This window comes from Topomyia yanbarensis, chromosome 3 (assembly GCF_030247195.1).
Source record: "Topomyia yanbarensis strain Yona2022 chromosome 3, ASM3024719v1, whole genome shotgun sequence".
NCBI classification, from domain to species: Eukaryota; Metazoa; Arthropoda; class Insecta; order Diptera; family Culicidae; genus Topomyia; species Topomyia yanbarensis.
In genome coordinates, this window is record NC_080672.1 from 117,152,518 (window position 1) to 117,167,765 (window position 15,248).

A 15,248-nucleotide genomic window follows, 5' to 3' on the forward strand; every position below is an offset into this window, starting at 1 on the left:
CTATCACATTTCATGATTCACCGGTAGTTTGATTACTTTTTTTAAGTGAACAAAAGTGTTCTGGTCATAATTTAACTGAAGTATCACAACGGTAAAAATCTTCCTACTTCGGCTGCATGGAAATAATTTTTCACATGCACTAAGACCAAACGAAACAGGCAATTGATTAAACGAACATCCCCAGCGACTAGACGATACATAATTATCTTCGCTTGCCCGTCTGCTCAACTGTACTCGTGTTTGTAGTCGACGCTAGAGTGTTCAACTGTTCAGCCGGAATACGGTGCTAGTGGTTCAGGAAAATTGTTCGTTTTGAAAATGGCATTCAGTAACAAGTAAGTGGAAGAAAATTTGCTTTTCATAATTAGGTCATGATTATCAGTACGATTTGAATAGATTTTTTTGCGCCTGGTAGTGAAAATCTAGAAATTTATTAACCAGTTGGTAGTAGAAAAACGGTAAAATTTCTCTCTACCCACTTCGGTTTGGGTAAATCACGGTGGGTGTGACTTGAACCAATTTGTTGTCTCATAGACTCATAAAGATGATGCGATAAGATTATTATGACACACAGCCACGACAATTTTCATTAGTGAGAAAAGGTCAGTTCTTGAGTTGACAATGGAATTATGTGGCGAGAGTAGAACACAGTTATTGCAGTAAATTCATGGGTCATTGGATTCGTGGGAAGAATGGCAAATTTATCGATTACAAGCACTATAGCATGTGTGTAGACGATGAGGGGCTGTTGGGAAGCTATTATGTTGGCGAAAAAAAAACAGTTGAACCAGAAAAACTTTTCCAGCTAATTTCGTGATGATAGTTCTTATGGTGACCTCATTTCTACTTAGCCTTCACACATTTGATTCGCCAGGTCATAAATCAACACTTGTGGACTCATAACACTTTCATCCTGATACTCAGTATCGTCCCAGTATGTTACATGTAGTTACCGTGCTGGTCCCATATACTGATCTGTCGTTATGAGCAACGATAGTAAAGTTCATTGAGATGTCGTTTCGCATCATCTCAAACTAGTTCAATCACTGCTTCTGTGATGTCATGTATGTAATTTAGATACAAAAAAAACTGTGGCAGACTGGTGAATCGGTGCTGAACGGTACAATACACCGCGAAGAATGACGATTTCTGTTTTCTTTCTCGCCCAATTTCCTTTCGCATTGGTAAACAATCTGTTTTCGGTTTGTAAATATAAACATAGCAGTTTGCTCGTTCACATACAAGCAAGGGTAATGTCGCATGGTGCCAGCTTACAGCTACACTCGAATTAGAGGAAAATTAGTACGCGGCGTCGGTACCTATTTTCGAATAAATATCCCGCCGGAGACTCGTAGTTGGTTTCAAATGAGATTTGATCGTTGCAGTGTAGCATTGCATTCGTATCACTTCACAAATGCGAGATCTACATTTCAAAAGTGCGATGTCTCCGCTCTTCACTAAGTAGTGTTAATAGAATGATTAAATAATGATACATGGCAAAAGAGGATGTTTTTACGTCTGGGTAAATTGCGTGGGTTAATCAGCCTGGTCTCTGATGCTAATAATGTATGGTATATTCAGAACTGTTCGCCAGTATTTTGGAATAACAATCGCTTCTGCATCGACCAGGAATAATAATTGGTGCCAGTACGATCGGAGCACATTCTGCAATTGTTAGGCTCGAAACGAAACTGAGTCAAGTGCTAACTCTAGCAGTTGTTAGAACCTGATCCAGTTTTGGAATCTAGCAAAACAGGGATAGCAATCGGTTTCAAAGGCGCAGTCGAAAAAGAGACATGTTCTGCATCGGAATGTTTATACACTCAAGTTTTTTTTTACGCGGTTTTTTTTTGCGCGGTATTTTTTTACGCGGTTTTTTTTACGCGGATTTTGAAATTTACGCGGTTTTCATTTACGCGGATTTTGAAATTTACGCGGTTTTCATTTACGCGGATTTTGAAATTTACGCGGTTTTCATTTACGCGGTTTTTGAAATTTACGCGGTTTTCATTTACGCGGATTTTGGAATTTACGCGGTATCCATCAATGAGGTTCCCTTTATCGCGGATTCTTAAATTTAAGTGGTCTTCATTTACGCGGATTTTGAAATTTACGCGGTTTTCATTTACGCGGATTTTGAAATTTACGCGGTTTTCATTTACGCGGATTTTGAAATTTACGCGGTTTTCATTTACGCGGATTTTGAAATTTACGCGGTTTTCATTTACGCGGATTTTGAAATTTACGCGGTTTTCTTTTACGCGGTTTTCATTTACGCGGCTCGTATCCCCCGCGTAAAAAAAAACCTGAGTGTAGTTTGAACGCTATTTACCCACTGCTGCATGCTCAGTATTAGAACCCCATAAACCAATTGAACTTTATTTTCCTAGCGACGGTAGTGAATACTGTGAGCAACGGAATTGAATCAGTATATTTAATACTTCTCTAAATATGTTGGTAAGTAGAGACGAGCGTTCGTTCATTTAACTTATATAGATATTAAAAAAATCTGTACCTATCTATGTGTCTGTTCATATGCGATTGGAGTTGTTTTCACTAAAAGACTTTCTCCATTATCTGAGGTATTTGAAGGTGCGTGTCGCTGCAGCCGCAACCATTGTTTAGTCAAAAAAGGGTATACGAACATTCTCATAAAAATAGTCAAAGCGTCGATAGCCAATTTTGGCTGGATCGCCAATTATAATTGAACGAGTCGATCAAAGGCATTAGCATAATATTACGCAAAGAGTGACAGAAATATTGAAGAGTGTTCTGCACTCCCGGAAGATTGCAGAACGATTTGCAGGTGCTACAATAGCAGGAATAAAACTTCCAACTCCCGGAGGAATTCAGATTTTTTTTATTTGAACAGTGAACGGATATATCAACATCCCCGAAGAAATATTGAAATAACAGAACGACAATACCGTCGAAAAGATATTGTCATTCAAATACGGCTTGAACTATAGCTCCACCACAATAGGTTAGGAACAATAGCATATCCTTGAGTGTCAGCTCGCTGTACATAGGTTCATTTATGTATGGAGACTCAAAAATCCTGATAAGCAATTGCATTATTGCAGGGCAGTTACATGATATGTAGTTCCGTAATCGGATTCACAAAGATCACATGAATAATACTCAGCACGCTGAATAGTACTCATGTGATAATTAAGTTTACAACGTCCAGTCAGTGCACTGACTAGAACACTGCAATTGTGCTTGGAAAAATGTAGCAAATTTTTTGGCATTATCTTACATCCGGCAGAAAAGTCTTTGTTTGAACGCAAGTTTGGTTAGTTGAACGATCTATTATCTAATTTAGAGTAGCAGTAGTTGTTGTCGAGAACGCATTAGTCATCGCTATCAAGACCATTCTCTCAAGATGGTTTAACTTTGATTAAGTTGTCATAACTTCTCCCTTCTAGCACCAAAAAAGATCTAACAATTGTTATGTAGATCCACTGAATGTATTTGGGTTTCAGTCTCCAAGATTTGCCGAAAGCTCGTCTACATTGGCCACGGCCTTGCAAGCTTTCTTGATCCCGAAAGCGATGTTAGCTGTCCAATTAACCTATGAGTCAAGAATTACCCCAACATACTTCAGACCTTCCAAATGCGCATAAAAATCACTTCACTATGAGAATCGAAGTGCACATCTGTATGCTTTACGAACCAACTTAAAGGCCCCCGACCCGCTCCAGCGCCTGTGATTCCAAGCTTTTCTACATAACTTTTTGAGTCGAACAACTTCTGTTCACTAAAATAAACTGAGTTTATTTTATGCATGACCTCATCCAAGTCACGTGGAGATTCAATCGTCGGAAGATACCCCTGAAACCTAGTCGCCAGATACCCCTGAAACCTAGTCGTTGATTTGGAATAACGATATGTGACGATATCTAGCAAGACGTTTACATGATCAAAAACGATGTATTTATGATCAGATAACAACGGTTCGAGCTCGTTTGGTACTAGTCAGTTTGCCAGTTGTCAGTTTGTCACTGTCGATTATAAGTGGATACCCATTTCTGCCACAGTATGATACAACCCTTTTGAAATCATCAGAAGATGATGGTTCTTTATGCGGCAAATATGCCGAACAATAGACGTATTTCTTGTTTATGTTGTCAACAGTCATATTTACCGTGACAGCACAAATATCGCGAGTTATGAGGTCGGGTATAAGACATTGACGCATGTATTCGGAAGTATACATGCACGAGGCATTTCACGTGGATTTGTCATACCATTTTTGTATAAAGCTGCGAAAACGGGGTTAAATAGCTATCTAACATATAAGTTTCCTTTATGGAAATGCGGTTCTTCAACTAAAGCTATAGAAGCTTATCCTTCCTGCACAAGGGGAGATAGATTCATAGTTGCTGTACGTTTATGCTAAAAATTAATGTACGCTCCTCTAACCACACTCGATCACAGCACTACTTATTTCATCAACAGCACTTGTTGTACAGCAACTATAAGATACCAAACACGTTGGCTTACAACCGCCTATAGCGAACCCCGAAATGTGTATAAATGCTATGACCATCATTTGAATTCTACAATTTACGAAGAAACAAACGTCCACTGTGTCAGAGATGCGCGCAACAAAGCAAGGGTAGGACTCACGACGGCCCGTGCGTGACTGGCATATTTTAGCCAGCCATTCAGTCCTCGGCACGGAGGAACACTTTGACCTGAGGACTCCTATTTTCAGTCGCCTCTTACGACGTGGAAGCAGGAACCTAGATCAATTCCATATCAACTTTTGAATAGGACTAATAAGATTTGTAAACAAACTTTTATTTTGTAGATTTCTCTTAATTTGTTATAATGTCAACACAGAAAACATTTGAAATTGATTCTTCCAAGGGTTAAGATGTAATCTTATGTGTATTTTTCATGAATTTCAGCAGCAGAATAATGAGCGAAATAAGCTGTTTACAAAAATCTCCTTACCCGTTTTGAAGAATTAATATTGAATAATTAGTTGAGAAACTTCAACCCACCGGGTTCCACACGGTCCCTAGGCTGCTTTTGCCCGGAGATAGATAATAGATTGTTATCAACCTCCTAGTGGACTCCAGCCATATCAACAAAGGGAGCCCAAACATTCTTATAAAAATGGTCAGAGCGCCGATAGCCATTTTTGGCTGGATCGCCAATTATAATTGAACGCGTCGATCAAAGGCATTTGTATAACGTTACACAAAGAGTGACCGAAAGATTGAAGCCGAAATAAGTTAACAAATCGAACATAATCAGAATAGGGTGACAATACGTCCTGGTTTTCCCGGACATGCCCTGGTTTTCAAATGACTGTCCTGTTTTACTTGAAAATGTTTAATTTGTCTTGGTTTTTTGCCTCTAAGAATAACTTTATTTGCATTGAGTCTTTGCTTTATTCGCTCTGGTCCAGGACGCAGTTGGGGGTTCCATGAGAAACCGGCTGTCCACAAAATATGACTATCGATTTTCTCTGGCAATTGCAAAAAATTGAAAAACAAATTTTCAAAAGGACGAATACGTTTTGCGTGTATTACGTTCAAAAACTGTTTGTTCGTTTACCTATTTTATACACTGAAAATGTAAATTCGTAAATATAATGAAATTGATCGTGCAATGTACTAGTTCTTTCGTCGTTTTCTGCAACGAAGGTATTTTCGTGCATTGTAAATAGCAAGTTTCGTTCATTTCATGAACTGAAGAGCGGCCGCTCAGTGAATGAAAGTTTTCGTAAATTTTACATATTTAGTGTACATTGCACGAATGTTATCGTTCATAACAATATAATTTTTCGTAAATAAAACGAAATGATTCGTTTATTTTAATAAATGTTTGTAGATATTACGAACGATTTCGTTGGTCTCACGAATTCATTTCGATCATTTTAGAAAAGTTTTCGTATTTAATAGCATATTAGCTTGACATTGCTCCGGCAGAATATGGAACTAGCTCGGTTGCTTTGTGAATTATCCCGGAAGAGAGAAAAACACCAACTTATTCATACAAAACCAACGAACAGTTCGCGATGGCTCAACTGACTCCGACCGAATCCACATTCTGGATCAACTGGAAGCGCAAGAGGTTCAGGAAATCTTCCTGAAACCGGCGGACACGGATTCTATTACAAAATAGTCAGCCCGAGATCGTTGTGAGGATCAACAATTATCTGACGTATAGCAACAAGGACACCACATTCTACCTCTATTGAAGCTCTTTTGACGTTAACGGGTTGACGAATGGTGCTCGTAAATATTATAGACTTTCGCATATAGCAGCGAACAATTAGTTTTCCTAATTAAGCCGCATCGTAATAACCTAACAAAAGTAGTCTCGTGGTATTTACGCAAAACTCATAATAAAAAATAAAAGTGTTTCAATAGAACTACGAATGATTCATCATATAAACGAAAAATTCGTATATTTTATTAGAATTGTCTGTGCGAAACTAATTCGTAGCGATTTACGAATATATTTATCAGCGTACAGTAAAACTATCTGAGAATGAGTCACAGGGAATGAATACTTCTGCACGAAAAAATGTACACTGGAAAAAATGTTGTGTCATTTTTCGCAAAAACAAAAAGTTATGTTAAAAATTTAAATTGCGACTAAACCCTTTTTATGCAATATAAATGGACTAAACCGTTTTGCGCGTTAAGGGCACAAGACCAAATATAAATTAAGCTTTGCTTTTTTGTGTTTCGAATTCATCTCGTCAGTAACTAGCACCATCTGGGTGTCTAGTTAGACGATGTATCTAAACTAGTACCCAAATTAGCACTAGTTAGACACAAAAAATTCCAAACAGTTCACACGACATATGTGAACGCCTAAAGCCACATGTCCCGAGTGATGTCCCAGGAAGCAAATATAGCTCTGGTTTGCTGCTCGTCAGCTAGCACCATCTGGGTGTCTAACTAGACACCCAGATGGTGCTAGCTACTGACGAGATGAATTCAAAACACAAAAAAGCAAAACTTAATTTATATTAGGTCTTATGCCCTTAACACGCAAAACGGTTTAGTCTAATTATATTGCATAGTACCAGGCGTTTGGTTTCATGAACCAAAAAACAAGAGTTCGTCTTCACTTTCTCGTCAGTAAACCAGAGCTATATTTGCTTCCCGGGACATCACTCGGGACATGTGGCTTTAGGCGTTCACATATGTCGTGTGAACTGTTTGGATTTTTTTGTGTCTAACTAGTGCTAATTTGGGTACACTCAGGTTTTTTTTACGCGGGGGATACGAGCCGCGTAAATGAAAACCGCGTAAATGAAAACCGCGTAAATTTCAAAATCCGCGTAAATGAAAACCGCGTAAATTTCAAAATCCGCGTAAATGAAAACCGCGTAAATTTCAAAATCCGCGTAAATGAAAACCGCGTAAATTTCATAATCCGCGTAAATGAAGACCACTTAAATTTAAGAATCCGCGATAAAGGGGACCTCATTGATGTATACCGCGTAAATTCCAAAATCCGCGTAAATGAAAACCGCGTAAATTTCAAAAACCGCGTAAATGAAAACCGCGTAAATTTCAAAATCCGCGTAAATGAAAACCGCGTAAATTTCAAAATCCGCGTAAATGAAAACCGCGTAAATTTCAAAATCCGCGTAAAAAAAACCGCGTAAAAAAATACCGCGCAAAAAAAAACCGCGTAAAAAAAAACTTGAGTGTACTAGTTTAGATACATCGTCTAACTAGACACCCAGATGGTGCTAGTTACTGACGAGATGAATTCGAAACACAAAAAAGCAAAACTTAATCCCTTTTTTATATTTTGTCAGCAAAAATTTGAAGAGAAAAGAAACATTTTGAACATTTTTGAAGAACTTATCAGTAAAAATGTTTTTTTTTCATCGATAACATTAAACATGTTTTAAATTTCATACTATATGATAGACAAAACTGTAATTTCATTACAGAATATGATTCTAAGTATCATTTCAAATCAAAATGTATTAACAAAAATCTTCCAATATGCGATAGTTCTCGAGATATTCGAAATTTTGGTTCAATGAATACAATTAATTCGTGACATGGGTAAGCTGAAGATAATCGTTGAGGGTCTCTTCCCGAAGTACGATCTAATTACTTGTCCACCGACACCGTACGACGAAAAAGTAGAAGCAAACACGCACGATCGGCAAGTGACTAACGATGAGCTAGCAAAAGCATCGAAGCTGCGATCCTAGCATATCCGGACATGTTCATAATGGCGTAGCAGAAGTGTCTAGATGAAGGCAACTTCCCCGAAATGTGGAAGGTACAGAAGCTGTTGACCAAGATGCAGTTCGGATTCCGCAAAGGAGCCTCGACTGTGGATGCAATTCGGACAATGCTCGAGAGTGCGGAGAACGGAGGCGATGAGGGGATCGATACAGTTTTGTGACCGCAACGGATATGAAGAATGCATTTAAAAGCGTCAACTGGGAATTATTTATGACAAATCCTGAAGAACTACTTCCAGAGCAGAGACGAACGAAGGGCAGAAGTCAACGCGAGTGATGGCGGGTGTTCCTCAGGGCTCCATTCTCGGTCCAACTTTTTAGACCGGGATGTGCGATAGGGTCTTGATGCTGCGGCTGCCCAGAAAAGTGAAAATAGTGGTTTTCACGGACGACGTGTCACTAACGGTGATGGATGACACTTAAAGAAATGGAGATGTCTATGGCAGAGACAATAGACGCGAATGAGAACTGGATGAACGGATTCAAGCTGTAGATAGCTCAGCACAAGACGGGGGTATTGTTTGTCAGCAACTGTAAAGCGGTTCAGTGGATGCAGATCGACATCAGAAGGCAAGTGAATGCATCGAAGCGTGCACTGTAGCAATTGGGAGTGCTAATCAACGACGGGTTGAGCTTCAACAACCACGCCGACTACGCCTTCAAAAAATCGACGAAGGCAACGAACACAATAGCGAGGACCATGCCAAACATTGGCGGCCCCAGAAGCAACATGAGACGTCTGCTATCTAGTGTTTCGTCATCGATACTGCGATATGGGGTTCCAGCATAAGGTGCGGCGATGAAAACCAAGCCGATTCGTGAAAAGCTGAACAGGACGATCGGGCAGTATCTTCATCGGTTCGGACACACAGCTTCACCATTGTGTCCAGAGTGTGAGAACGTCGAGGAGATACCGTAGCATGTGGTCTTCGAATGTCCATTACAGAATATGATTCTAATTATCATTACAGTGGGACAACACGGAGAAAGGAAGGTGAACGCACCGACTCATCCCAAATGTGTCTGCTTGGGTACATAGGGAGCATGGAGAGGTGAACATCCATTTAACGCAGTTTTTGTCCGGGCACGGATGCTTCCGGAAGGATCTGCATCGGCTTGGACACGTTTCGTCACCTCTTTGCCCGGGGTGTGTGAACGTGCAAGAGACACCGGAAAACGTGGTCTTTGAATACCCTAGGTTCGAAGAAGTCCGAAAGGTAATGTCTGGTGTGACTGTGGACAATATCGTCAAAGAAATGTGCCATCACGAGCATATCTCCTCTGTTAACGCTGTCAACAGTGTGGTTACGAGAATACTCTCCGAGCTGCAGAGGAAGTGGCGAAGAGACCAACAAAGTAGCGCCGTTGGCTAGAACGCCGCCTTGAAGCCACAAGTCGGGCTGCGGGAGAAATTCCGCCGCCGGGAACTCTCCGACGGTGTAGACGGGGTCCACCGTCAGGACCAGTGAACCGGGAGCTACGCTCCACCCTGAATCGCTGGATGGACCTCAGCACCTACTGGCTGGCCCATTAGGTAGCCTAGATCCACCGCCGGGGACTAGTCCGAGTAGGCGAAGCGAAGAACATCGGAATCGACTCACGGAAACGAACATCGGTATCGAGAGCAATCTACCACCGGGGAATGCGCGGTAGGGTAGATTCGCCGCCGTGGACTACCCGGCAGAAGCGTGACGAAAATGGGTGCTAATTGGCTCACAAAATAAATACCGAGAGAAATTCCGTTGTCGGGAAACTCTCAGTCGGAGTAGGATAATATCCGAGCTGATCTCACTAAAGCTGGGAGCTAAAAGCTCAAAGGTCGAGCCATTTCGTGAACCAATTGAGGCTCCGAGATAGAGCAGAAGAAAGAGATGCGACGAAAAAACAACGTACCCCCATGAAGCAGTACATTGATGTAGTTCTGTAGAGAACAAGGGCTAAAAAGAGTTAGGAGTGCTTTTAGTGGTGAGGCACGAACGTGAGTCCCACACAGTACCAATACACTATAAGTCAGGCTTTTGAAGTTTTTTAAACCTTACTATTAAAACGCACATACAGACTTTTTCCGATCTCGATGAACTGAGTCGAACGTTATAAGAGACTCGGCCCTGCGGGCCTCGGTTAAAAAGTCGGAATTCCAACCAATTGCATAACCTTTCTATATGAGTAAGGCAAAATCGGAAGAACCCAGTTTAAAATGGATTGTTGGTATCGCTGTACAGGAGGAGAAGTGATTAAACGTTAGTAGCATTCATTGTACTGAAGAAGTTACTTTATATTTGCACGAATCAGTTGGAAAAATGTCCCCCAATTTTGACTTAATTTTCGAATTATGAATAACGCAAAAACATTCTAAAATGACGCGGAAATTTGATAGCACCCTCCAGGAAGAGCCATCAATATGGTGCACCTGAAAGACCTATTGGGATGTTATATATGTACCGCATGCAACTTTATGCCAAAAACTTCATTCAGCGTTCGTTAGTCGAATGAAAAGCATGTGGATGCATGGTCAAACGGTGCGATAAGCATACGGCAATCAGAACTTGCGTAGCTCATATATTGTTGCGCATATTATTTTAGCCTTATTCGGCATAATGGCGATTTGAATTTTCATTAACAATAGCAAAATCAGTTATTAGATTTAATCCAAATTACATTCGTTAATACAACAATTATAACATTTTGTCAAAATATTTTAGGTTGTAATATTTTAAAGCAACTGAAAATTTTGAATATTTCCAAGTAACAAGACACGATTTGTTTAGCCTATTAATAAAAGATTCAGGTGGACTATACAGGAGAACTTCTAATAAAAACCAAAACCATTACCAGTTGGAAGATGTATAGGCAATATTTATTTGGTTGAAGAATAGCGCAAAATGTCGCGTGAATTTGGTGCGTTTTTATTTTTTCATCTTCCGTGACAACCTTGAATATGTTTTAGAACCTAAAAATGATATGCCAACGAAATAGAAGGTTCCAATAGCTTGTAAATTTCAAGAAGTATACCCCAATTAAATTTGCAAAGTACGTTAGAATGGCAATCTTTCTGATAATCATGCTGAAAACACTGTATTCTAATCGTTGTAGATGCTTTAAATGCGATAACTAATCATTCAAACACCACTATTTCAGCAGAATGACATCGTTGCTGTTCCTAGTCCTGCTCGTCATCATATCGCTAATTGACTACACAGCCGGAGAAACGTACGAATGCGGCATCGAAAATTATGGCCCCGAAAACCATCAGTATTGCGTGTTCCGAAATGTCAACTATTCTAAAAATACTACGAGCATTACATTCAAAGCTCCAACCATCAAACAACAACGAGTAGTCTTCGAGAACTCTGATATGGAATACTTACCGAAAGAATTTTTGGAAAAATTTGGCAATGATCTGAAGGTGCTTAATGTTTCCGGTTGCAAGTTAAGGTCCGTCGTAATAACCAGAGCACTTGAGGAGCTGTACGCCATTGATAACTTCATAGAGCAAGTGATTGTGCATCAGAATGCGCAGAGTTCGCCAATGAAAGAAATTTATCTACAGTCGAATCGGTTGAAGGATATTTCAAACATCACTAAGAGCTGCAAGAATATAAGAATTTTAGATCTCAGTCGGAATCAAGAACTGGCACCTGAAAGTAAGTTTGATCTGTCGATGTTTGAAGGATTCATGCAGTTGGAGTACCTTCTACTGGCTGATATTGGAGCGTTCTATTTAGACTACAGTAAAAAAGTCAACATACCTTCACTAACTTTGCTGGACTTGTCTATGAACAATCTGCTGTCAAGTGATCTTCGTTTAGATTATCTCTCCAGTTTGGAAAAACTAGAAATGCTGAGATTGAATGACAATAATATGGCTCAATTGGATTATACACTCCTCGTGGAAATGAAATCATTAAAGCAAGTGTTCCTCGAAGGTAATTCATTCGATTGCAATTATCAGCGGATAATGATCAAGTTCCTAAACGAAAACAACATTCAAACTCCGGTCGCTCGACCAGCCAGAAACTGCCCAGCTGGGTTCAAGATTGAGTCACAAATGTGTTGCAAATCGGAAATGATGATGCCCGGCAAACCGATCACCGGTCGTCCCTTGCTTCCAATTGATACCAATGCGCCAGCTGTACCGCAAATACCATTGCTCAACGAGGCCACCACCAAACGAATGGATACAACCGCCATGACCGGTACCACTAAACCGAAATCCGATTCGAGCTCAGATAATGGAGTCACCGGCCTCCGCTTGAACGCTGTCAGCACTCTGGCATGTTTTGCCATGATTCTAATGCTGCGTTATTAAACCCATGTCATCACCTAGACCCTGTAGCGGTGAAAAGTCTGAAAAACACTATTGTGGTTCGAACAATGTTCAACCGAAAACCCTACATCAACCGTAGAGCTTACTGTTTTGGCTGCACTTCTTCGCATCTTGAAGAACTGAACGTTCCACTTAGTCTAAGATCATATGCAACACCGAGGATTATTATTCAAGAGTGAAAGGAAATATAAAAGTTACTGTTTACGTGATCGATTCGCACCCCCATCGCAACACAACTTTTGCGGTTGTCGACGGTTTAACTTCGAAACTTTAATCACAATTCGCTTTGCAGAAACAACATAAATCGCAACAAATTTGCCTCTTTCCCGTCGGGGAACCATTACGCCATAAATGTGAAAATGTGAACCAGAAGCTTTTCCTCATCACAGCAGGTATGAGAACTTTAGGATAGATGGAAGTGCTCTTAAGTGTAACGAACTGAAACACGGTGTTTGGAAATATTTTGTCTCATCGATCGAGCTATAAGCTAACGTCCTGGCAGAATTTTAATCCGCCGAGGTAACGAAGGAGAAGGTCCGTTTGTGCGTCAGCAGCAGCCATTGTAATTAGATAAGCAAAACATATAAAACGTAAGATTGGAAACGTCAACCAACGAAACCGGTGATAGGTTGGAGCAGGAGAAGATACAACACACAGAAAAATATCAGTAATCAATTAATCCAATTAAGGATGTTAGGAAAGTAGTCTTTCGAGTAATCCAGAGTACTGTGCTAGATTTTCTTTCGCTTTCTGAGAGCTCTCAGACTCTGTGGCTTGGTTTGCGATTCAATCGAATAAAAAGTAATTATGTTGCAATACGTTGTAAAAAATATTTTGTGCTTTTCTAGACTTTAAATGTAGGTTTTTAGAACTGGACTCGAATTTCCGTGGATTTATTTCTAGCTGTTCCTAAATAATATTGTGTTTTAAAGGCCAACACAATATTCGGCATTAGTGGTAAACATATCTTTTAAATTGAAAATCACGAAAACCTAAGAATGCCCAGAAATACCGTGCAATTCTACTGTTTGTGAGGTTTTAAAACTTCATATATTTTCAGGCCACACTTCAAAAAAACATCCCAATTCTAACTCATCAAGACATTCTATTCAAAGACATACTCCTTCGCTCAAAATTCAGACAAATGTTAAATAAGCCAAATATATCTGATTTGTACAAGTATACGTCATCAGAGATAAAGTCCTAGTTGAGAAAATATTATGCAATATATGTTATTAGCAATTAGTATTATCTGATATAACAGTTGAGATTATGGTTTCCCATTCAAGCTAGGTAATACCTACACATTTCCTATTACATTATTCGTTTGCAACTAATCTGCCTATAATTGCAAATCAGTCCTATGTATCAACTATCAAAAAACTTTGGACACATATGCGATTATAGGGAGTAATGTACATAAATTATAATTATCTTTCACGGGTATTTACTTCTGATTGCTCTCAAAAACACCTTTAACTCGATCGAGTCTTTTGTTCTCAACTAATTACTACTACGGCCAAGAAAAGTTCAGTATATTCATGAATACGTCAGTAGATAACAATTTAGGAATACTATTAGGTTCATCAGCTGAGTTGGTTGACATAGACGGACAAATAATCCCAAAGGATATCAAACAGTTGTTTGCTTGGCAAACATTTATTTATACCACGTAGTAATGAAACTGCTAGCTAACAGCCTTTTCAAATCATTGTTTAACTTGGTTTGATTATGGGTATTAACGAAACCAAAGATCCAAATCCCATTCGAAACGGAGAAATTTGAGCTTTAGAAAGTTTGTCGAGTTTGAATTTAAACCTACATAACTAGTTGCTAGTCAAGAACATTCATAACGATCGTATTTGAAAGCGCTGTTAAGGTAGTTCGAAACAAAAAATATTTTTCATTCTAGTCCACTTAGCCATACAAGTATCGAACCAATTAGCAGTCGATTAAAGCATGACCCGCAGGCCAAGAGACAAAGTTATGTAGTAGCGCAGATTTGTTTGGGTGTGGTGATTTGGTAGTTGTTTGCGTCATCAGAAATATCATAATTCGTCCGTGAATGAAACGACAACATAGTGCAGGAACCGTTGCTTAGTTAAGCAAAGCTTTCTACGTAATTATTTTGATACTCCCAATAGATATGGAGTATGATGCAATGACAGAGAACCTAAATGATTGTAATGCAGAAATAGAGTTAATAGAATGGTAGCTGTAGACATTGTGGATTATTAGCGACCACGTCATAGGTCAAAGTTTGGCTTTTAGCAACCGATTTTTGAGAAAGGTGTAATTTGCACGAATGTAAGGTAAGAAAATTTGCTGATGCATTTTATAGATTTTAGTCATTCTTTGTCTGCAGGTTTATCGCCAAAGTTTACTTGTTTTTAGCATGTGATACACAATAAATCTTTTGCTAACAGAATGATACTGTTTATCGTTTCAATTAAGCAGAAGAGGATAAGCGTTGAAAGAAATCTTGAGCGTTTTTTCAAAAAGACATCTGCAATGAGTTACTCTCTTTGTTTACTTTCTCTTCTGTTAATAATTCGGTCACTTTAACATTTATCCCTCAACTCATTGCATAATATGCTCACGGTGTTCCTAAAACCGTTATTAACAAAAAATGACCACAAATTTGTCATACGGCATTCGAAAGATACAGTATCTTCTCAG

General features: G+C 39.4%; 2 protein-coding genes across 3 annotated transcripts in view; both read left to right on the forward strand.

Moving 5' to 3' along the window:
- The window catches only part of LOC131692215 (neuromodulin), a 250,941-nt gene that overhangs the window by 9,574 nt on the left and 226,119 nt on the right, over positions 1-15,248 (forward strand). The window lies entirely within an intron of this gene.
- On the forward strand, positions 199-14,997 carry LOC131692213 (uncharacterized). Of its 2 annotated transcripts, none has more exons than XM_058979125.1 (2): positions 199-335; positions 11,381-14,997. In XM_058979125.1, exons 1-2 carry the CDS (start codon positions 319-321, stop codon positions 12,549-12,551), a joined length of 1,188 nt encoding a protein of 395 aa, XP_058835108.1. In that variant the 5' UTR covers positions 199-318; the 3' UTR covers positions 12,552-14,997. The 2 variants fall into 2 exon arrangements, with proteins under 2 accessions (XP_058835108.1, XP_058835109.1); XM_058979126.1 differs by having other exon boundaries at positions 237-335; positions 11,384-14,997.